The sequence below is a fragment of the Lupinus angustifolius genome, chromosome LG06 (assembly GCF_001865875.1).
Source record: "Lupinus angustifolius cultivar Tanjil chromosome LG06, LupAngTanjil_v1.0, whole genome shotgun sequence".
Lineage (NCBI taxonomy): Eukaryota > Viridiplantae > Streptophyta > Magnoliopsida > Fabales > Fabaceae > Lupinus > Lupinus angustifolius.
The window spans coordinates 7,529,321-7,553,362 of NC_032014.1; the positions used below are offsets into that span (position 1 = coordinate 7,529,321).

General features: G+C 32.4%; 5 protein-coding genes across 6 annotated transcripts; 3 read left to right on the forward strand and 2 right to left on the reverse strand.

Annotated features, from left to right (window-relative positions):
- On the forward strand, positions 2,980–6,701 carry LOC109349461 (CBS domain-containing protein CBSX2, chloroplastic-like). Of its 2 annotated transcripts, none has more exons than XM_019590268.1 (8): positions 2,980–3,551; positions 3,647–3,734; positions 3,856–3,920; positions 4,080–4,128; positions 4,729–4,778; positions 5,944–6,059; positions 6,265–6,322; positions 6,419–6,701. In XM_019590268.1, the coding sequence occupies exons 1-8, from the start codon at positions 3,360–3,362 to the stop codon at positions 6,485–6,487; spliced, it is 687 nt and encodes a 228-aa protein (XP_019445813.1). In that variant the 5' UTR covers positions 2,980–3,359; the 3' UTR covers positions 6,488–6,701. The 2 variants fall into 2 exon arrangements, with proteins under 2 accessions (XP_019445813.1, XP_019445812.1); XM_019590267.1 differs by having other exon boundaries at positions 2,987–3,551; positions 4,726–4,778.
- Positions 9,346–11,017, forward strand: LOC109349457 (UDP-glucose flavonoid 3-O-glucosyltransferase 7-like). Its single transcript, XM_019590262.1, has 2 exons — positions 9,346–10,850; positions 10,917–11,017. The coding sequence occupies exons 1-2, from the start codon at positions 9,425–9,427 to the stop codon at positions 10,919–10,921; spliced, it is 1,431 nt and encodes a 476-aa protein (XP_019445807.1). The 5' UTR covers positions 9,346–9,424; the 3' UTR covers positions 10,922–11,017.
- Positions 14,598–15,846, forward strand: LOC109349460 (protein IRX15-LIKE-like). Its single transcript, XM_019590266.1, has one exon. It carries the CDS (start codon positions 14,708–14,710, stop codon positions 15,635–15,637), a length of 930 nt encoding a protein of 309 aa, XP_019445811.1. The 5' UTR covers positions 14,598–14,707; the 3' UTR covers positions 15,638–15,846.
- On the reverse strand, positions 19,027–20,581 carry LOC109349458 (uncharacterized protein At4g06744-like). The gene has a single exon (XM_019590264.1). It carries the CDS (start codon positions 20,431–20,433, stop codon positions 19,030–19,032), a length of 1,404 nt encoding a protein of 467 aa, XP_019445809.1. The 5' UTR covers positions 20,434–20,581; the 3' UTR covers positions 19,027–19,029.
- LOC109349459 (uncharacterized protein At4g06744-like) lies at positions 21,492–23,517 on the reverse strand. Its single transcript, XM_019590265.1, has 2 exons — positions 22,674–23,517; positions 21,492–22,287 (listed from the first exon to the last, which is right to left on the reverse strand). Exons 1-2 carry the CDS (start codon positions 23,468–23,470, stop codon positions 21,687–21,689), a joined length of 1,398 nt encoding a protein of 465 aa, XP_019445810.1. The 5' UTR covers positions 23,471–23,517; the 3' UTR covers positions 21,492–21,686.

A 24,042-nucleotide genomic window follows, 5' to 3' on the forward strand; every position in this document is an offset into this window, starting at 1 on the left:
ATATTGTTTTTTTTTGTTTTTTTATTTTTTTTCTTATTTTGGTGGAAAAAGGTGAGGAGAGGGAAGGGAAAGTAATAAATATGATGATAAAAGCGAGAAGGATAAAGGGTGGCTGCCGGAGACAACCGGGCGGCGCGTGAGCGATAAAACGGAGAATTGAAACGAGAGTGGGGAGGAAGACTATATAGTAATGGTGGTGGGTGGTGACTAACGTGGTTAAGGAAACCCTAACAAAATCTAACGATGAGATCTGAGCCGTTGGATGAGGCAGGGTGTGGGGCCAGGAGCGGTGATGTGAGGGTGATGTAAGCGGGAGCGGTAGATTTAGGTAAAGTAGAGGGAAGATTGGAAGTGAAAACGGTGGCCCACTAGGAATATGTGATTCTTATATATATTGTATTTCAGATTTTGATCATAATTGATTATAATCTATATAAAAACATAAACCAAAATAATCAATCATTATTTTTAAATATATTTCTTTTTACTTTTTCTTGATTTATAAGTTTTTATTTCTAGTGAAACCAACCTTTAAAATTGAAAACTTAACGTGGCCTCTCACTACTTACCAGTTTTGTTGGTTTTTATAAATTAAGTTGATTACAAACAACCCTTTTTCTATCCACATTTATATGCCAGGGAAAATATCCAAACCGTGTGCTGATTAATTTACTGCACTGCGCTTACTAAACAATTCCCCATAGACAAGCTCAAGCCATATGGGTAAAGAAATAAAAACATCACTAAGTAATGATCCATTGACTTTGTACCATTACCAAATGAAAAATTAATTTGAATTTTTTTTATACTGTCATGCTATTTATCACCCTTATGGATAAGGAATTAATTATTTGATCTTTTTAAGGTATATAATTGTTCATTCCAATAAATATCGTTCACAAAAATTGAATTGTTCACTTTTAATATGTCTAAGAATCTTACATGACCTTGTATTATTAGATTAACATAATGTTGATAACTAATTTGAATTTACTTAGTAGGGTGTAATATTTTCTTCTATTTTATATTCCTCCTAAACATAAAAAATGCTAACAACAAAAAAACATACATGCAATAATTGAATTTAGATAGATGTTAACCAATCTTTTATTTATAATGACAAACATCAGAAGAATTAGAATTTGTGGGGATATTTTAATGAAAAATATCCACTAGAACTAACTTAGGCAAATTCTTACATCTTTATTAACTTTCTATCTATATTTATATATATATATATATATATATATATATATATATATATATAGTCGAAACATATTATAACTAGCTACATGACATGATTTTCACTTATCTATTTTACCCTTATAATTAATAATTATTACAATATTGTTCTATACAATAAAAATATAAATGGAAGTTAGAGGAAATTACATCCACTAAATATATCAAGTTATTTATGTAGTTTTTAATAATATCACAATTTTTTTTATATTTTATCAAAAAATTATAATATTGTGTACGAAATATGATATAATTCTCTAAACTAAAATATATAAAATTAATTGTGCAATACTAAAAAATAACAATGCGAGTCGGTAGACACAGAGTAACTGCGACACGCTAATATAAAATAATTGTAATCAAATCAAGCACCTAAAATTAAAGTTGTAATGCTATAAATATCATAAATCAAATTTCATAAACACAAAACAATAATGCAATATATATTTTTTTGTTTCCCACATGTATCCTTGCACTTGAGGCAATCATGTCTGAACCAGAGATATCCATATGTATGTGGAGTTAACTTTCAAAACGGACATTTTTTCCATCCACAAAACTCAAACTCGAAACATTAGTTAAGAAAAATCAAGCATATAATAATTAAACCGGTCTTCCAACTATATGCAAATTATTTCTTAATTACATGTTCAAATTTTCTCATTGTTTATTTATATTATTATTATATGAAAAAATACTCCTACTTATGAGAATCCGTAGTAAAATTCACACACGTATTGGCACTTGTCATAAATGAGTACCTCATATTTTAAAAAGTGTTCTTCAAAACTACAATATATACAACAAGATACGAGTTTAGTGATACTAGTGTTTGGAAATACTCATTAAATGTATAAAATTATTTTAATGTCCATGAAAATAATTACAGTATCCAACTAGTCAATGTAATACAATTGAAGAGAGAGAAATATTTATTTGGAGATACATGTATGTAGAGATAACTAATAAAATATTGGTAACATATTAAAAATTTAATTATAATGATAGTATAAAAATATAAATACATTTGCTTCTAAATATAATGTGTCATATACATCTTGATACAAGTTTTTCTCATTAATAAGAATGATTTAAATCATTAAAGATGTGATGGTGAATATTTTGATTTGATGAATTTTCAGCACTTTAATATTTGAAAAGCAAATTAAATTTAAAAATTTGTTCATGACAACTATTTTTTGGTATAACTAATGACATAAGCCTCACTCAATAAATAAAAACTAATTATCTCCATGCATAAGATTATATTTTTTAATAAGTGTTAATCACATAAATTAGGTATTTGAATACTCTTGTTAGAAACATATTTATTGAAATTGGATTTTTAAATTTGTGGGACTAAATTTGGTACTATAGAGTATATATTCAAACAATTTGATTTCTCTAAAATTGATAGTTAGAATCTAATTTAAACCATTAAATTTTCTTAGAATGGATAACAGGTAGAAAATGGATCCCTTCTTCAAACAATGTTTTTTTTCTTTCTATACTAACATGTACAAAATGTCAAAAAAGAAACTCAGAAAAAAAGTGTTCTTGTTTCAGGTTAACCTCATTGAGTACTAGTATCGGTACATCCTAATAAAAGTAAAAGAAAAACGGACCCCTATAGCTACTACTCATTTCTGTTGGTGCCCATTGTTTATTTTTCTGGTTATCGGTGCCCATTGTTGATATATTGGAAATTAGTTGAACTAATATTTTGATTTCAAATTTAGAAGGTGTCGCGTGAGACTGGCGCAGGCTCTATTAGAAGCCCGACGCCGACTGTTGTTTAAGACTTCAAGTGTCAACTTTTTCAACTTCTCATTCCACCGCCTTCAAAAGAAAAGTATAGTCCCACGCTTCCACGTCTCCTTTTCATTCAACCGTTTCTTTTTTCTTTCTCTATTTTAAATTTATTAATACACTTCCCCAATTATTAATAATTTATTTTCATTCCACAAAGATTTTATAGAAAGAGAGAGCGCCATTATCATTACTTCCCCACTCACTATTGGATCTCTGATCCTTTTTCGTTCTTCACCTTCAAACTTAGAAGAAAAGGAAGAAGAGAAGCCATTTTCTTAATAAAGAAAGAAAGCAAAATACTAGAAATGAGTTCAATAAATTTGATCAACATTTTTTCTGCTGCTCCATTTCGCACCTTTTCTACCCCTCTCCTTTTTCCACAACGCCATTCTCCTCTATCTTCTCACGCTATCACGAAACAACGGTGTTCAACGCTCTCCGTTGGATTCTGCAACGTGGCGACTCGTGCTTCAGGCTCAACCATCAATTCCGTTCCGGTGAGTCTTCTTGCTCATTGGATCAACCTTCTTTGTGTTTCTTTTTCTGTTTTCTTATACCTGTTCCGTTCTTTGTTTTATTATTCTCTCCTCAGCGCGAGAATGGAACTTATACAGTTTCTGATTTCATGACAAAGAAGCAAAATTTACATGTTGCCAAAACCACCACCACCGTTCATGAAGGTAACCCCTCAAACTCACTCCTTTCTCTCTTTCTCTGTTTTTATCTTCCATCTTTGTCTTCTTTTCATGTTTTGTTATTATTATTATTATGATGTAGATTTACCTCTGGTTTTTGTTTCAGCTTTGGAGGCTATTGTGAACAACCGAATAAGTGGTCTTCCGGTAATTGATGATGACTGGAATCTGGTAATTGTTTGATTCACTTCACCTCATATTTTGGGCCGGTTTGGTTTCAATGTTTCATGATTTCACTGTATTTGCCCATAATGCAATTACTACAAAGGTTGCGACTTTATTCTTTCAATTCACCATTTGTGATTTTTTTGGGATAAAATTTTGCTGCAGGTTGGAGTTGTTTCAGATTATGACTTGTTAGCAATCGATTCAATATCAGGTATACCACAAACACCATGAATACAGAATTGCACATAGTATATTATCCTACTATGTTTACTTCTAAAGTAACAACAATGTCTGTCCATTTCTATTACCAAAGTAATTCAACACACATGTAGATTAATGCCGGGGTGGAACTACAGATGAGTGGTCGCAATCCCCCAAACAAAACTTATTTCCTTCATTTTTATGCATAATTTTTAAAATAAGTCATCTCGAATAGATTAAATCAGCCCCCTTTGAAAGTTCTCTTGCGTATATCTGAGCAAGTATTAGCACCCCCGCCTAAAACTTTCCAGTTCTACCCCTGGGTTGATGGGAATGGTTAGATTTTATAGTCATCAAAACTTGTCCTGTTATTGTTGAAAGTTTGAAGGTATTCATATGTTTTATGCCCTTGTATATGCTAGGCAGAAAGATATAGTAGTTCCCTATTGTCCTTCCTGGTAAGTGAGTTGAGGTGAGTGTTTGAACTTAGTTTTTCTGCTTTCCCCCAATTCCAACCTTTTTAAATTCTATTAATGTGATAAAGTTGTGGCACAAGTTCTCAGCATACTATTGCAAAGATTTTACTAACTAAATGTTTGGCTTTTAGGAGGTACTCAAAACGATGCTAACTTGTTCCCCAATGTTGATAGTTCTTGGAAGGTATGTGTAAGGTGTAACCGTTTTATGTACTGCTGTTTTGGTCGTTTTTGGATACAATATGTTCTGCTTCTTGGGTGTTATTTTATTAGCATTTGTTGAACTACTACATGAATTCTTGTAACTATTCAATAGATTTGGTGTTGATCTACTCCGGTGTAGTTGATGCAGAATGGTGCTATAAGATGTTTATATGGTTTATAATTTGATGTGGGACCATTATATGGTCATCAATGATGATGCTCAAACTTTGGTTTGAACTTTGGATGAACTATGTAATACTTAATAATTCATCAACACCCACATACAATTCTTTACCTAATAGTGGGATTTCATTTTTCATTTGATTGCCTTGGCCTTTTATGTAGGTTGGCTAAAATCTAACTTAGGCATGCATGAACGAATACATAAATACTTGAAAGCAAACCTCTATTTTTATGCATTTTGAGATTTTATCTGCTTAATATATTTCTCTCAGGGCAGGGTATATCATCTTATCTTGGATTTCCGATGAGTGATGACAATTACACTAAAATAATACTCATCCTCTGTAACAAATTCTGTTGCAACATAACTTTTTATTTTTTATGTTTGTTCCTTTGAACTCTGCCTGACCTTCAGTTGTGGTACAAATTGGTTTTCACTAATTCCAATACCTTGTCTAAAATCTAAATTTCACTATCTGTCTCTTGTGGTTAACAAGTAGATAATATTTATGATAAAATCATAAAAAAAGGAATACTGATTTGAAAGAGAAGCAATTTTTATTGAAGTTTGAGTCAAGACAGAATGTCTTGTTTCAGTGTAATGAATCTCCTAGCACTCCAGTCATAGGATATAAATGAACTTTTACCTGAAGTATCATGTGGATGAGCTGTGTTTACCATAAGAATGCCAGAGTCAAGCTTACTATGACCCACTAATTGGTTTGAATGTTGTTGAGATATAGCCATACCTTTCTTTTTCCGTTATACTTAACTGGTTTTCTTACTTGCAACATCGTCATTGAAATTTTGCAATGATTCTGTGTCTGGACATGATCCTCAAAGCACTCGCCTTGTCAGGAATTACTGAAATTGAGCTTCTTCCTGATAGAGCATTGATCATCTAGACTGTATTCTTACTATTTGCTTTACATCTCTAGCTCTGATTATTGTTTGCTTGGCAGACATTCAACGAGATACAGAAGCTTCTAAGTAAGACTAATGGAAAAGTTGTTGGTGACTTAATGACACCAACTCCACTTGTTGTTCATGAATGGACTAGTCTGGAAGATGCTGCCAGGTACTGATTTTGCATACATATTCAATGGCATTGAATTTTCAATTATTTTGTTAACGATTTAATAGTTTCTTACTTGCATCAGGCAACCATTCAATTAACCTGTTTCCATGGAAGATTCATAAATTTCAAAGCCATCATATTTTAGCAATCTAGGTTGCAAATGTCGACTACCTGATGCCTGACACCCTTACTTCTTGTTATATAGGCTGTTGCTAGAAACAAAATACCGTCGACTTCCTGTGGTAGATGATAATGGAAAGCTGGTAAGAGGATCAACTGCTCCCTCTAACATAGTTCAATTTGTGTGTTTCTTAAATTAGTGACTTTTACTGATTAATTTTTTCATACATCATTGCAAGGTTGGACTTATTACTAGGGGAAATATTGTGAAAGCAGCTCTTCTGTCAAAACGTGCTGGCGAGTGGTGAGAAGTCCACATAGTATGTTCAAACATCTTTGCTTACAGGTTCTGCTTGTGAAAGTCAGCATAGTATAATCTATATCATGAGCTATGTATGTAGTCAACATCTGATAGATATTTAGATTGTTACGGATGCATACGTTTTAGGCCAAAATAGGAACTGAAGGCAACTTTTGTTGGCCTCCTTAGCTCTTTTAACTGGTGGGTTAATAACACAATAGGGAAATGGTCTATTGATTTCTTCCTCATGATAGTTTCTGTGCACCAGGTTGATGAGAGCTAGGAGGCAATATAGTATCCAGTTATTCTCTATGTAGGATCTGTTAAGTCTGACACTTGTGATATTGGAATAGATCATTTTGTGCATTGTATTATAAACACATTGTATGTAAATTGCTTAGCTTGTTAGTTTATCAAGTATGGCGTGTATAACTAGGGTGGATGTTGGAGTGAAAATGTGAATTTGTTGAAGTCTCGCATTAGTTAAGTGTGTAATTTGAATTCCTAATAAGTTGATGGTGAAGAGTCTATAAACCTAATGTCTTAAGGTTGAGTCGACATGGTGTTAGGTCTGCTTATTGGGTTCCCATGCTGGCAGAGGATGAATACAATTTGAGAATAGGGCAACTGGTACACATACATTGTATGTGAAAACATTAACTTTATTTTACTCCTCTACTAAAAGAAACATAAACTGTTAGACTATAAAAGAAAAAAGAAAAGGAACCCTCTGTGTTTCAATTTTCACACACCCCATATTTGCAGAACCAAATGTATCACGAAATATATCCTTAACCTTAAGGACTAAATGCATCACAGGATTGTATAATCAATGCTCATGACATTCTATCCCACATCCTAGACGAGTCAGACTCGCCTCCATTTAGAAGAAGAATAATGTGAATTGGAAAAAGAAGTCTATTCACAATTTTTTGACACATTACATATGTTCCGGAGTTTGAAAAAGGGTAAATGTGAATTGTGATTTTTTAATACCACCAAAAAATAAAATGGAGTGGATGAGATATTTGTCCATTTTTATTGTATCTCCTTCCAACTTCTGAACACATCTCATGTGTCAAAAAATTGTGAATATACTTTTTTTCCAATTCAACCTTCTTTTAGAGTGGAGAAGAATGTGTGCATTGACAATTTATACACAGTTAATGCATCATCCATTATTCATTTATAGTACTTTTATTTAAAAGTCAATGATGATTAAAAATCATTGGTGAATGATGAAAGTGTAAAAAAACCTTTATACTGTCGGTGTATATGTATATCTTTTTTCCATCCCAAAGTGAATTGCACATAAATCACAAAACATCATTTTAGTTCTTTCCATTTCATTCTTTTCTCTTTTATTTCATCCATCCAATGATTCCATTAGATATTAATCTAACTACTAATTATATTTAGACGCTAAGATAATAATTTAGGGATCAGTATAATTAATAACTTCAAGACTGAGATCCTTTGAAATCTACATTAGAAATCAGTTCTGTGTTGATTTTATTATTATTTGCTTTGTACATTTGGATACAGTGAAGATTTATTTTGTTTCTTTACATGTCAAAATAGTTCAAAATAAGCACTAACATTTCAAAAAATTATCCTGAAAAAGAATAATTTGTCCATACTATGAGACTTGTGAATATGAAATTGTTTTTTATTTTCAAATACAAAATAAATGCACATAGAAGACTGTTGCCACTCCAAATTATCATATTTACACACTTCAGTAACATATACGACAATTAAGTCTTTATCTTACGTTAATCCCAAAAATCTCAATCCATTACCTACATGCAAACGATATCATTAAAACACTCCAGTGAACAATCATGTTTTTAATTTTTTAGTTTACAAATGTATTTTCTTAATAACAAATATGAGCAAGCAAATTAAGGGTGAATATGTCCACCCAATATGGATATTCACTCTATTAAAGGAAATGCTAAGTGAATAGTAATCCAAGAATGAAGATCTTTTGTTTCTGTCTTCAATGGTATCTCCCAATTGTAACATGTTATTTAATTAATTAAAAAGATCATACAGGCAAGTTGTTGTGATTTGATTGGACAAAAACAAGGTTTCTTGAGATAAGTGATCTTACTTCATAATTGATGATGTTGTAAACTAGGTCAAACAACCCAAATCACTTGTCCCAAAAACTTTGTATTTCTCCGTCTCTATTCAATTAAAGTATACCAAGTAATATAATTATTTATTTATAATTTTTCTATTTAATTAAATGATACAATTTAATTGGTCTGAATAAGAGACCCTCCTTCCACAAATTCATATTTATTTAATGAGCTCGTGCACCTCATGCTTTGTCCATTTCCCAAGTCCTGCAAACAATAAAGCAAAAATAGACTAAATTCCACCGTAACCTCATTCGTATGATTTCTTTGTATTCTGGGTTAGGGTGCTTAGCCCCTGTTTATGAAAAAAATATAAAAAAATAAAAACATTATAATACTTAAATCAAAATATAATATTTTATTAATAAGGTCTAATACAATTACTAAATAGCTGAGTTACATAAAATTAATTTCAGAGGTTTAATGCTACCGTGAACTCTATCCAATTACATGTTTTATTTTATATTTTATAAACATTTAATATTTTAATTAAAATAATATGTTTTCTTGTATGAAACAACTCATAAAATATAATTTAGGATAACAATACTCTGTTAAGCAAATAAGTCTCCTTCATATTTGGGTCCACGATATAAATATTTAAACTGATACAAAGATGAAGTAATATAAAAATTTATAAACAAATAAAAATATTAACCCGTGCAAAACGCGTCTGCAAACACAACCAGCCATTGAAATTTCTATAAACACAACAATCTTAGAGAAAGTGTTACAAATCCATACCCATCATCGTTTCCCTCTAATTGTGACAAACCTTAACCCACCATACCATAACAATGGGTAACAAGAATCATGATCTTCACATACTTTTCTTCCCTTTCCTAGCCAATGGCCACATCATACCATGCATTGATTTAGCCAGAGTCTTTGTTAATAGAGGAACAAAGGCTACCATAGTCACTACCAACCTCAACGTTCCACTTATTTCTAGAACCATTGGAAAAGCCAACATAAACATCAGAACCATTAGATTCCCTTCACCTGAAGAAACTGGATTACCAGAAGGGTGTGAAAACTCTGAATCAGCACTAGCCCCAGACAAGTTCATCAAGTTCATGAAGTCAACTCTTCTTCTAAGGGAGCCATTAGAAAAAGTGTTAGAAGAAGAACGTCCAGATTGTATAATTGCTGACATGTTTTTCCCATGGGCTACTGATTCTGCTGCAAAATTCAACATTCCTAGGATTGTGTTTCATGGTTTAGGATTCTTCCCTTTATGTGTTTTGGCATGTGTGAGACAATACAAGCCTCAAGACAAAGTTTCTTCTTACTCAGAACCTTTTGTGGTTCCAAATCTCCCAGGTGAAATAACACTCACAAAAATGCAGTTGCCACAGGTTCCTCAACATGACAAGGTTTTTAGTCAATTGTTGGAAGAAAGTAATGATTCTGAGGTGAAAAGCTATGGTGTGATTGCTAACAGCTTCTATGAGTTGGAGCCAGTTTATGCTGATCATTATAGAAATGAGCTTGGGAGAAGAGCTTGGCATTTGGGTCCAGTTTCTTTGTGCAAAAGGGACAGAGAAGAAAAAGCACTTAGAGGAAGAGAAGCAGCTATTGATGGACATGAATGTTTGAAGTGGCTTGAGAACAAGGAAACAAATTCTGTTGTTTATGTTTGTTTTGGTAGCATGACAAGTTTCCCTGATGTTCAGCTAAAAGAAATTGCAATGGGTCTAGAAGCTTCTGGTCAACCCTTCATTTGGGTTGTGAAGAAAGGGTCCAAAAGTGAAGATGAGAAATTGGAGTGGCTTCCTGAAGGGTTTGAGGAGAGGATTGAAGGTAAAGGCCTAATTATAAGGGGTTGGGCCCCACAAGTTATGATTTTGGAGCATGAGGCTATTGGTGGGTTTGTGACTCATTGTGGGTGGAATTCAACATTGGAAGGAGTGTGTGCTGGGCTACCAATGGTGACTTGGCCCATGTATGGGGAACAATTTTATAATGCTAAGTTTTTGAGTGATGTAGTTAAGATTGGTGTTGGTGTTGGAGTTGAGACTTGGATTGGAATTATAGGAAGAGAGCCTGTGAAAAAAGATGCAATAGAGAAGGCTGTGAAAAGGGTTATGGTTGGAGAAGAAGCAGAGCAAATGAGAAAAAGAGCAAAGGAACTTGGTGAGAAAGCTAGGAGGGCTGTGGAGGAAGGAGGATCATCTTACATTGATTTTGACTCTTTAATTAATGATTTGAGGTCTCTTGCTATGTCGGAAACAAAGGAGCAATCAAATATAAAGTCTACCGAGATATAAGTCAATGCACAACATGTTTATTAATGTTTAGTTTAGTTATTACGTGGAAGTGTTTGATCGTTTGTGCTTGAAGTCAATCACATGTGTTTGCCCATTAATAATATCAATATTTTGTTTACTCAAAGGGACTCTATTATAGTGACTTTCTCTTTTCATATCTCCTTTTTGTTACAATAATAGACTTGCTTTCGATCAATTATTCAGAACTACCGGCATTCGATTCATCGTGCATTTGAAACCTACCAAAGAGAATAAGGATGCCAATAATAATGAATTATTCAATAAACAATCATGTTTTCTTTCATTTTTAAAGTAGGACAACTTTAAGCTGTTGTTTTGGTTTTTATTATTAAAAACAAATTCTTTGATGTGTGATGTGCTCGCCCAAAGTTTGATATGTAATTTAAAATTTGAAGTACATAATTGTGATTGTTGATTAGGAAATCAATGGTTATTACCACCCCATGGTCATTATATTTTTAAGCATAGTTTAAGTCTATATTTTAACATATAGATAACTTATTCACCATATGACAATATTAAAAGAATATCAAGATGCTTCTTGATATGAAGATGATTGAAGTGAATAACATTTCTTTGAATGAAACTAACAATGGAAGAATGAAGATAGAAAACTCTTTTCTATTAAAATGAATAAAGTGATTTGAATTGAATTGAATGATGAATCATGAAGAGTATGCACATATTTATACAAAGATGAAATCCTAAACTACTTAAACAAACTTAACTAACTTTCAGAATGATAAAACACGTGTTAAAATAGCTAAAACAACCAAAATAGAGTTTGCTTGTGACTATGCCCTGTTTTCTAAATCCAAGCTCTATTTATTGTGAACTTTGCTTGGATGGTCTTGATGCAGATGCAACCTTGAGTCATTGTCTTCTCGATCAATCTTATCCTTGAGTATATGTTTCATGTGTGGATGTGAATTGGTTGCATATTCCTTGTCTATGATGGCCAAGCCTAGGCATGATAATTTGGGCATCTGGCCAGGCTTATTGTAGGAGTGTCTTGCATGCTTTTGCTTGGTTGTTGCATTTGGTGGATGAACTTCATCTATTAAATATGTCAATTTATAAGGAAGAATAGAGAATATGAACCCCATAATAATATATCTGCACGTATGATATATCATAAAATTAATATTATCGTAATTATGAATTTATTAGTTAATGATCCTAATGTGTACTTTAGACTCTAAGTGCAATGTACACATTAGAACGCTTTACATGACATCTAACTTAGTTTTCAACAAAGTTCTGCTTTAGAATTATCAATAGAATTTTGTTAACCATTACACAAAACACAATAGTAGGAATAACAACATAGATCGAGTCGGGTTTATATTTACTCAACCTCAAACCCGAAATTATGAACTCAAATCCAGCAAGATTAAAAATAATATTACCATTCTTGAACCCATTGGGTTTTAGATAACCAAAAGCGGACAAAACCCCGCCAGAAACATGTAACACATGCACTTAAGAGTATATTACAGCCCAACCTAAAGCATGTCATATAGGTCTTAGTCTCTGCAGTTGTAAATGCAAACTGAGCATGTGTGACATTTTCATGGTGGTGAAGCATATTTCCATAAGGACTAGGTAATGGCCATCCCCAAAGCATATTTCCATAACTAACCATGTGTAAATGCAAACACAGTATTATTTTTATAACATTATAAATTACACATGAACATAATATTCTTTTTACATCATTATTAATTAAGAAGACAAAATATTTCAAATCTACAATTTGTCATGAATATGTAACATGACTGGAAGAAAGAAACAAATCAGATGATATAGCATTTATCACATGAAAACAATAATTTATCGGATTCGTGGTTGGGTTTCAGCTTTACTAAACCCGAATTTAAACCCAAAAATTGAATCCAGATGAAACTCAAACCTAACCCTAATTAAAATAGATTACGATAAATATGGGTCATCTTTAATTTGAAATATTGGTCTTCAGTGTTTTTTCATATTCCAATCCATAGGAATTAGGATGCATTGAAAGTCAATAGATCACAATTATTATAGCTCATCTTATCCATTTCATTTTATCCTATCCCTATTTTCTTCCAAAATTGAGAGATAAGATGGAACACAATTATTATTGACTTCATTTCAATTTCAATGTTCCATCACAAAACTTTCAAATAATGATATAATTATCTTACTCCACTCATTATTAAATATATAAATATAGCCGGCCTGATCAATAATCACAAATAAAGAACATATCAAATTAACAAATTAGGGAGAGTAGAAGCTCAAATAATGAGAAGTAAATGGGGATTTAGAATAGTTAAAGGCCACCCTTTCATGAAAGTTTAAAGTTATTATGAGAAAAAGGCTATAGTGCTTGGGAAAAGTTTGCTTTGATGGACATGAACCGAAAAAGATGAGACTAAATGGTTGATTAATGACTAATAGTTTATTAAAGTTCACTTTTGATTAGCGCCACCTAAGCCTTACTTGGTGAGTAATCAAATTCAAAATACAATTCGTAATCATAGGAGACTTGAACTTAATTAGATTTTTGTCCCCTACTCAATAGTATCATCCTCATATCCTGGCTAGAAAAACAAACTTCAAACAAATTGATAGCATGATTTGGGGTCAGAACTTTTTGGTCAATGTCGTCAACATGCTCCATGTGGTGACAATAGAACATAATAACGGTAGGTATCTCTTGGCACCAAGTTAGGTAAAGGATATGCTTTTTTCAGTATGAACTCCAACACAATTGATTGTACTTAGTTTGAGCATGTTCAATTTTATATGTCATAGTTAAGTATGATGTGCATCTTAATTCACAAGAAACCCATTTCTGTAATTGTTTGAGCTTCCCCTTTGCCCATGCGTTACAATATAAAATCATTTGCTGGGAGTGTTAAAATAAACCTATGTAGAGGGTAGTAAGGGTACTATTAAAGCGAAGCCAACTAACTCTCTTATTGTTCGGATCTGATTGTCTCATATCAAGATCGCAATTTCTGAAACGAAGGCCAGTTAACAGCTAATATTTCACACTATATCACACCATATAAAATATTTACGTTAGAGTTGGAATTTAGTAAATAATCATAAATTTGTGTCTGAATTGGGAAAATTATACTATAATTTCTGATTTTAACTTGCTTGAAATTAAGGTAGTGGTGGCAGCAATGGTGACATTGTTATCCTAAAAAATGTGTCATCCCATGTGTCATTACTTATAATTGATTAGAAAAATATTTAAATATTTATAACTTAAATATATTTTTCAATCAATCACAAGTAAATGACGCATAGTCATACACTTTTTGAAATAAAAAATGTGCAGGCATAACATTTGTGTAGTATTGTGATGGATGTAGTGTCCTATATCAAATACATTATGGTTTAAGTTAGTTATCCTCATTTTATTCTATAAGAGCTGCACTCTAGTTGGTTAGATTTCACTGACAAGTGACATAGATTTAACATAACTTATTATAAATATGAGTGAAGTTTAAAATTTGATTAGGATGAAATAAAAGTTGATAGTTTTTATTTGCCAAAAAATGTAAAGTTTAAGGGTTCTATACATTTTTTGTTGTTTATAATTTAGAAGAAATGAATGACGTACGAGAAGTATGAAGAGTTTAAAAATATATAAAAAAATTATTTGTGTGACATGCTTTACCTCCTCCCAAGAAAAGATCTGGACTCATAGGAAATAGAGAGAAGGGGAGGGTCGGCCCAATAAACCAAAACAACAAAAACCTCTCCTCTCTTCTATCATTTTCATTCCCCAAAATGAAAACCAATTCAAACACCAAACTCATACTCCTCCACCCTTCTCTCCACAAACAACCCTTACCAACACTCCTTCCCTCTCACCACCGCCTATGCCTCCTCTTCTTTCTCACTTTCTTCACTTTAATTTTTACATTCACCCTCCTCACCACCACCACCACCACCATCACCACCACACCCACCTCCACCACCGCCACCTCTCCTCTCCCACCCTCCGTCGCCAAAGCCCTTCTCCACTATGCCTCCATCCCAAACACCACTACAAAACCCATGACCCCTAATGAACTCAACGCCATCACAACTACACTCCTCCAAATTCCACAGCCCAACTTACTCATTTTTGGTCTCACACACGAGTCTCTTCTCTGGCACGCGGTTAACCACAATGGCCGCATCGTTTTCCTCGACGAAAACGAATACCACATAGCGAACTTTGAAAAATCCAACCCTGGGATCGAAGCTTATGACGTTCAGTTCACCACCAAAGTTCGCGACTATCCTAACCTTCTCTCCCATGCAAAATCACAATCCAAAGGAGATTGCAAACCCGTGCAGAATCTCTTGTTCTCGGAGTGCAAGCTTGGCATCAACGATTTACCAAACCATATTTATCAAGTTCCGTGGGATGTTATTCTCGTTGATGGGCCAAAAGGGTATTTTCCGGCAGCTCCGGGGAGGATGTCGGCGATTTTCACGGCGGCGGTTCTGGCAAAGAGTAAAAAGGCCGGCACTGGTGGAAGAACAATGACCCATGTTTTTGTCCATGATATTGGGAGAGAGGTTGAAAGCGTTTTCAGTAATGAGTTTCTTTGTGAAGAGAATTTGGTCCAGAAGGTAGATTTGTTGGGACATTTCGTGATAGAGAATGAAGCTGAGAATGGAACAAGTTCCGAGTTTTGCAGAAACTCTAGCTCAATGTTGCCATCATGAACTGAACCACCAATGTGGGATTTTAGACAATCTGTAAAATAATATATGTTTTTCTTTGTTTTTTGCTTTTTAATATTTTAATTAAAAGGAAGTGTAATTTAATTTGGTGTTACAATGATGGGGCCTTCCCTTTTTTCACTTCGAAAAATAGAGATGAGAAAAGGATAATGGAGCTTTGCAAGTTTATTGAATCTCCGAGTCTTATGGCTCTGATTGTGTTAACTGAAATTTTGACACAGTAAGTGGCAGGCAGGACTATAGACACGGATGATTGAAGTAAACGGGGACTTGCGCGTTTTACCAAAACAACTATGTCCGGTTAAATGCTCATCAATCTATAATAGTGAATAAGTTTCAACCTGAATAAATTCAAAATTCGTTCGAAACTTGATTTATTATTTAGTTTGATAAACTTTGTTAATGAACCAAATGAGTTAAACTTGAGCTGAGAATTGAACTCGATAAGTAAACGAGCCGAACTTAAGTTGAATATACTTCAACTCGTTAGATTCATGAGTTGACTCGATATATTTATTTATATATATATAAATATATATAAACTAATTTTTATGTTTATTATGACCGATACATTATTATGTATATTTTTTGTAAGAATGTAAAATCTATACACTGACATTGTAAATATTTATGCACATACATTTCATCATCTACCGTTCATTTAGAAAACATTAGCCAAGAGCATTTGATAGTTTAACAAGTGTAGTTTTTATATCTCAAATTTGTTGTTTATATCCAACTTTTTTACAACCAAATATGTACAATTATATTAATAAGTATTGGTTTAATGGTATAAAATTTTACTAGATTTTTAGAAAAATAAAAAAAACCATGAATTTAATTCTTATAAAGAAGATTTGTTGAGATAAACAATTACGAGATTTTTATCATATTACAAAAAAAAAAGTACACACAATTATAGCCTACTAATATTAGGTCAATGGTAAGATGGAAAAAATTAAATGCATTTAATTTTTAACATTTAGAAAATATTCAAAAATTAAATGCTAACTTTTTTACTCAAATTGATTACTATAGATTTACACCTTATACAAATTTTCAAAATATTTCATCAGTTATTCAATTTTTGATATAATTGAATGCTAAAAACTTATAAACATGCATTTTTATGGTTACTCATTTGCTAATGGGAAAAAAATTACGAATTAACTCTGTATAAATATTTGTACTAATCGTTGTAGACTTTGAAATAAGAGCTCTTCAATACTTGTAGTTTTGGATGTAGACAAAGGCTCATTCCACTTTGATATAAGTAAAACTTCAGATAACTATTTATTAATATTTTCTCAATATGTTGTACACATGTTTTATCATCTATTATTTATTTTTTTAAGAGTTAATGATTATTAAATATAAATTGGAGATGATATAGTAATAAACTCATAAACTGTCAATATACTTATCCTTTTCTTTAAGTTAAAATGCTATTTAAAAATCCCCATTTCAAAAATAAAATACTTTTGAAAACATTTTTGTAGTCTGATCCAAAATTTTATTAGGTATGACTGTGCTCGTGAGAGAATTAAATCCACTTTACTTCCCCGTAAAAAAGAATCCGCTCTTTTCTAGTCTGTGGTCTTATGTAATAAATGTCACAAATTTCAATTTCAAATTAGTTTGTTATTTATTGGAATTATTTTGGGTACCGTTAATGGTAAAAATTAATTCACCATTATTTCTCTCAACAAATTTGAATTTGGGAATCGAACACTTAACATTATAACATTTCTGAATATCTAATGAGATTTTACAATACTATATTAATGTATTATTTGTTATTTATTTATTAGTATTTGATTTAAGCTACTGAATGACAAAATAGAAATAATGCTGAAATTTGATTAATGTTCATTTCTGAGTATTAATTGAAAGAAAAAAAGTAGATTTTTTTTTATTTTGTTCCCTGAATTTAATATGTTTTGTTATTTTGCTCTCAATTTTTATGTCTCAGTTCTGCCCATATTTTTTTTTCTCGTTCAGTCGAAATTTTGTCTCATTTCACAAGCAAAATGCTGATATTTTTTACCTTGGGTCTTATCCAACTCTTTCTCATACACCACTAGAACGATGCATATATTTCAGATGTTACCAAGACATTAACAAGACTAAAAATGAGACAAAAAAATTAATTTAAGAAACTTAAATAAGAAAAATGAGAAAATTAATCGACAAATATATATTTTGACCAACATTTTTTTGCCTATTGAAGGTATGAAAATAAGTGGAAAAGTATGTCACATTTTTTTCCTGACTCATGATCGATGAGCTAGTAGTAGTAGAAGGTATGAAAATAAGTTGCAAAAGTATGTCACATTTTATATTTTCTCCTTAACTTGTATTGATATAATTTGTATTTTTAGATTGTGAGATTATAATATATGAAATTATAAATTGAAAAAAATAAAGTAATCCATCAAACTAGAACATGTTATTGTTATTTGTTTTTCTTTATTTATAAGTTTTTTGATAAACTGAACTTTTTTTTCACAAACAAACTTAATCTATAAAAAACTTATAAACAAAAAAATACTCCCAATCAAATATCTACATGTATTTGATATAGATTGTGTATTTAGATTTTAATTGTAAAATTTGAGATCATAATATAAGAGATTATAAACTGAAAAAACAATTCAACTAATCTTTTTTTGAACATGTTACTTCTTTCTTCTTTTTATTGATTTAAGTTTTTATAAATTAAGCTGGTTATAAAAAAAAGCTTTTATAAACCAAAATAAGCATAAAAGAATTCATACCAAATATGATATTTTAAAATCTCAAATATTAATTAATATATATAATAATAAATTAAAAAAAGTTTCAACCGCTTTATTATATCTTAAATTCTTAATTAAGAGTTTGAATTCTTGTGTCAAACTAATTTGTGCACTTTTTTAATGATATTAATTCCAGTCGAATTTTTCCTAACTCCTCTTCTTTCTCATCAAATCATCATTAAAGTGTGTCAGTTATGATTAATCGAAAACAAATTATATCCATAAATAAAATAATAACTAAATATTTTTTTAACGAATAATATTTTTTTCAACATGCCACATGTTTTTTCTACAATGACATTCTTGGCCCAACATCATCTTTTCACAAAAAATCACTTAAATGCACAACCACACATAACTTATAACTAATATCTATTATACTATATTTTAATATTTCTCATATTACACTAACCACCTTCTTATTATTTGGCCCAATATCTCATCATTAAATTACTCTATGAATTCCATATAAAGTTTGATTAAGATACTCGTTACTATATGTTTATTGCAATTTCCCCAACACAATCTTGTTTGGAAAAGAAGAAAATAAATCATTTTTAGATTTACACTTCTGAATTACAAAACTCTATTTCTTGAAAGAGCAGAATATGACAGCAAATGTCTATGACTCTGAGTTTTCACATGAGGTTTCCACAATGGAGGAATCTTACATGGTACCACTTTAAACAACGCAGGGTGCGAACAAGACCTTGGGATCAAGAAGAATGCCCTACACTCCTTCACCGATCTCTGATCTGGTAGTCCAAAAATACAATTCTGCCTCACATCAATAACACCATTTTTAATCAGTTTCTTACACAATGGTCCCACTCTCGTGAAGTAATTAAATGACAACGATAGATTCACTAAATTCCCCAACGCACACACCAATTCAGGAACCTCTCCGTACAACATATTCCTAGCCAGGTTGAGCTGCTCCACTTTCTCCAAACAACCAAATGAGTAAGGTAGTGGCCCAGTTAAGAGGTTGTTACCTGAGTCAAACAAGATTGTGTTTTTTAGAAACCCTATTTCATAGGGAAGACAACCCGTTAAATGATTATTCAATAGTAACACTTCTCTCAATGTGGAAGAGGCTTTTCCAATGCTAGATGGAATTGGGCCAGTGAATTTGTTGTTAGCTAAAGTGAGATAAGCTGCTAACGTGTTACCTAAATTGTTAGGAAGTGTGAGCATGAAGTTATTGTTGTTGAGGAAAAGTGCATCTAAGGCTTGCATGAAAATTTGTGGGGGTACCGTACCGGTGAAGAAATTGTACCTAATGTCCAAAAAGGACAAGGTGGGTATGTTTAGAATTGAGATAGGAAATACCCCAGAGAGCAAGTTGTTACTTAAATCAAGTTCATATAGGTACTTGAGTCCTGCTATTTTTGGTGAAATGGTGCCAGAGAAACTATTGGTATTTGCATGGAAAAGTGCTAAGTCGGGGAGCCGATCGATGAAGCCATCGAGCGAAGGAGCAGAAAGTTGAAAGCCGTTGAAATCTATGGAGGCGATGGTGGTGGCGGTGAGGTTGTCCGGTGGGTTGTCACAATAGAAGCCTGTGTAGTTGCATATGTTTGGACCAACCCATGTTGTGGTCACTCCTAGTGGGTCTGAGGTTATTGTTTTCTTGAAGTTTTGGATAATGGGGAAGACTAAAGCGAGTCTTTGGTCTATGAATGTTAAAATGTTAGGGACTAATGGGAGTGATTGTGATGCACTTTCAAGGATTTGGCAATCTACCAAGAGAATACAAAGAAGGATGATGCATGTTTTCAATTTTGAAAATGAAGCTTGGTTAAATAAAACCATTCTTTCAATTTGTATGGGTAGCGAGGGAAAGGCATTGGTTAATGATTTATAGTGGGTGATAATATAAGTTTCTTCAGTGGGATATTGAAATGATTTGCTTATTTTTCTTCTCATCCTGATAGGTAGTGGTGGATTATTAAGAATGTTTACAATAATTGTCCACATTGCGCACTCACACAATTTGAGAGGTTCAGCCCACACAACTGTGTTTGGAGATTTGGTAAGCTAGCATTATGCGCGCACCACCGACTTATTATGGGAACACATGTTATGGCTTTTAAATATGTAAGCCACTTAAGTAAAACGAACATGACAACACATACTTTTTTATTTTTTTAAACATGAGAGCACATATAATCGGTTTTGAAATTAGCAAACCACTGTTTAAAGTTCCATTATTAAGGTGTATCACTAAGACATGTGTTACAAAGAAAGAGTGCTGAGGTAGGTAGCTTCCATGATGATCGGTTATCTTTTAAAACATAAGTTGAGTGACATATTTAAAAGAAAGGGTGCTATGGTAGCCGCCGATATTACTCAATGATATGTTTATTTGGTTTACTGGGAGATGTTGTGAGAGAAGAAAGATTCATTATCCAAAATGAGTATATTCTTATATCCTGAGCCAATAAGCTTCATCCATGTAGATAAAAATGTACATTTACATTTTTAAAATTTTCTTTTTAATTCAGTGACACTTTATCATGTGATCTCAATCACTTGTAAGACAAGTCCATTGACACAACTCCTTATCATGTAATTCGTCATCTGAGTTGCTCTACGATGCTACTGCCTATAGCTTTTGCATGTCACTAGCAGTTATATTAAAGACATTATTATTCAAAGGCATCAAGAGGTTAGTCTTCAAAGTTCAAAGCTTCTCCATTTGAGGTCAGTGATTACATATGACTCATAACCATCACAGGACATACATTTAAAGTTGTCAGTTATCCCTTGAAATTCTACTTGTTAATTTGTTGCAAACTTTGATCGCATAATGGGGTGTTTTCTTGAGGTGCAGACCATTTGAAAGAAAAAAAACCAGATTCTGATGAAAAATAGATATATTTTAGTGAAATTCAGTATACAGTATGGAGAAAATCTAACATCCTAGAGAGACTAAAGATAGAGTATTCTCATTCTAGAATTTGGAATTCGCCTCTACTCAGACCAAAACAGCGTATAGCTCCAATTGGTGATGCATACATTCTCATCAACAATCATCCTTAACATGATTTAACAAATTTATTTAAGCACTTATCAAAATTACATTTGACTGGCACCAAAGTGCCATAAAATCGAAGATGCTAAATTGGACTGTACTATACAGCTTATTCCTTAATACAAAACAAACAATTACCATATAATTATGAAAGATAAACATATATAAATACACATAATCATCAATTATGACTTGATCACAGTCTCAACCGATGTGGTTTAAGAGACTTATAAGTTACCGGATCAAGTGGTGAAGCACTTGAATCAGAGACAATGGTACTGCTCTGCCCCCAGGGTCCCTTACAAGGGATGTAACTCAAATACTTCTCATTGGGGCAAGATTTCACTTTGCATGAAAACTCATAGCACTCATTATATGATCTCTGATTTGGAAACCCAGGAATGCAGTTATTGTTCACGTTCAAAACATTGGACTTTATCAGCTTCCTACATTCTGGTCCAACCTCAGTGAAGTAGTTGTCTGATAAAGAAAGGTTCCCATTGTTGCGAAGGCTCGGTAACTGGCACACAATCTCTGGAACTGGTCCATAAAACTTGTTGTGTGCCAAATTAAGGAACTGGATTTTGTTCAAGCAAGCAAAAGAGAGTGGGATTGGACCAGTTAATTCGTTTTTGCTCACATCAAAGACTGTAGCCTTTTTGAGGTAACCAATTTCATATGGCAAGCACCCTTCAAATTTGTTCCCTAAGAAAAGCACTTCAGTGAGGGTTTTTGAAGCATTGCCAATACTCCTTGGGATTGGACCCGTGAATTGGTTGTTAGCAAATGTGAGGTACCTGCAGGACAAAAATCAATTCAACATTGAAGAGAGACCAAAATATAGGAACAATGATCATTTCCATTATTGGAGTCAAAAGTGTTATTCCATTATATATAAACAAATAAAAATATATTATGATGTTATGCTTTTCTTTGTTTTTTGTAGTACTTGTCTCTTCCATTAATAGAGAGTATTCTTACTCTAAATATATAAATATAGTAAATGGTTTATTTCCTGTTTTAAAATGGTTCTTTAAGATACAAGTGATGAGGTTAAAATTTCTATAGTGGTCCCGCCACTGCTTAAAAAGTACTTACATTTATGATTTATCTCCTAATATTCACCACTCAAAAAATCAAAATTTTCATGATTCACCACAATATAGTCAATTTTAAGGTATACCTGGCCGGGGTGGAACCAAAGTTATCAGGGAGACATTGACTGAACTTATTGTTGTTGATGAAGATAAAATCTAGTGGCAGCTGAAACAATTGTGGTGGAAGTGGCCCATAGAGATAGTTGAACCTAAGATCTAAGAACACTAGTTGAACAGCCTGAAGCACTTCTTTTGGAAACTCACCAACCAATTTGTTGTTACTAACATCTAACTCGAAGAAAAAAGGGAACTTGGTAATTTGGTTTGGGATGCTACCAGAGAAGTTGTTAGAGTTCACATGAAAAAAGGTCAATTCAGATATCCTATCTAAGATACCATAAAGAGATAAAGAGGTTTTGTTGATTCCTGATATACCAGCTTGGTTAAGGTCTATTCCAGCAACTGCTTTCTCATTTGTGTTTGGATATATGGCACATCTTATACCATTGAATTTGCAAGTGTCTTTGGTGTTCTGGTTCCAGTTTTTAGTGTACCCTTTTGGGTCATCAATGAATTTTGTGAAATTTAGAAGCACTAGACGGGCTTTGTCCAACCGGCTAAGCAGTGGTGGTGGTGGTGGTGGTGCTGGTGGTTGTGGTGGACATGGCGGAGGAGGAGGTGGAGGGCATTGAGGTGATGGAGCAGGAGCATAAGTGCCACCTCCTATGGTGATTTCCAATGTTTCTCTCTTGGATCCTGCTTGCTCTAGTGCTTCACTTTCTGATCTTGCTATATCTTGGGAAGCAATTACACTGTTGTGCAAATAAAATTGAACGAAGAAAGCATATAATAAGAATACATGGCAAAGGGCCTTGGCTCCCATATTGCTTTGTTAAGATAGGGTAATGATTGATGGAAAGGAAATGAATTCATATCGTATAATATAATGCATTGGAATGGAGTATTCATACTTCAATATCCAATATTGATATGTATCTACACATTATTGTTTTTTTTTAAATAAAAAATTAAAAAAAAAGTTCAAATACTGCTAGATATATATTCTTACTTTACTTTTTTTATATCTCTTCAAAGCATTTTAAGAGAAAAAACATGAAACATAATTAACCAAGTAAACAACATAAACATAACATTCAATCTAGCAAATACAATTATCAAAAGAGAGAAAAAATGAAGCATATATATTACACGGAAAATGAAGAATAAATGCATTGACATAATGATTATTAATACTATTTCTGGTTGTCAGCAATAACCAATCGTTTCTTATGATGATATTATTTTCATTTTTTATTTATTAATTTTTGAAAAATATGTTCTTATTTGAAATTTCTGACCAATTACATGACATTATATTTTATGAATTTTATAAACATGTTTTATGTGTATTTCAAAAGTATTCTACATTTTCCCCAAAAAAATGTGTATCCCCAT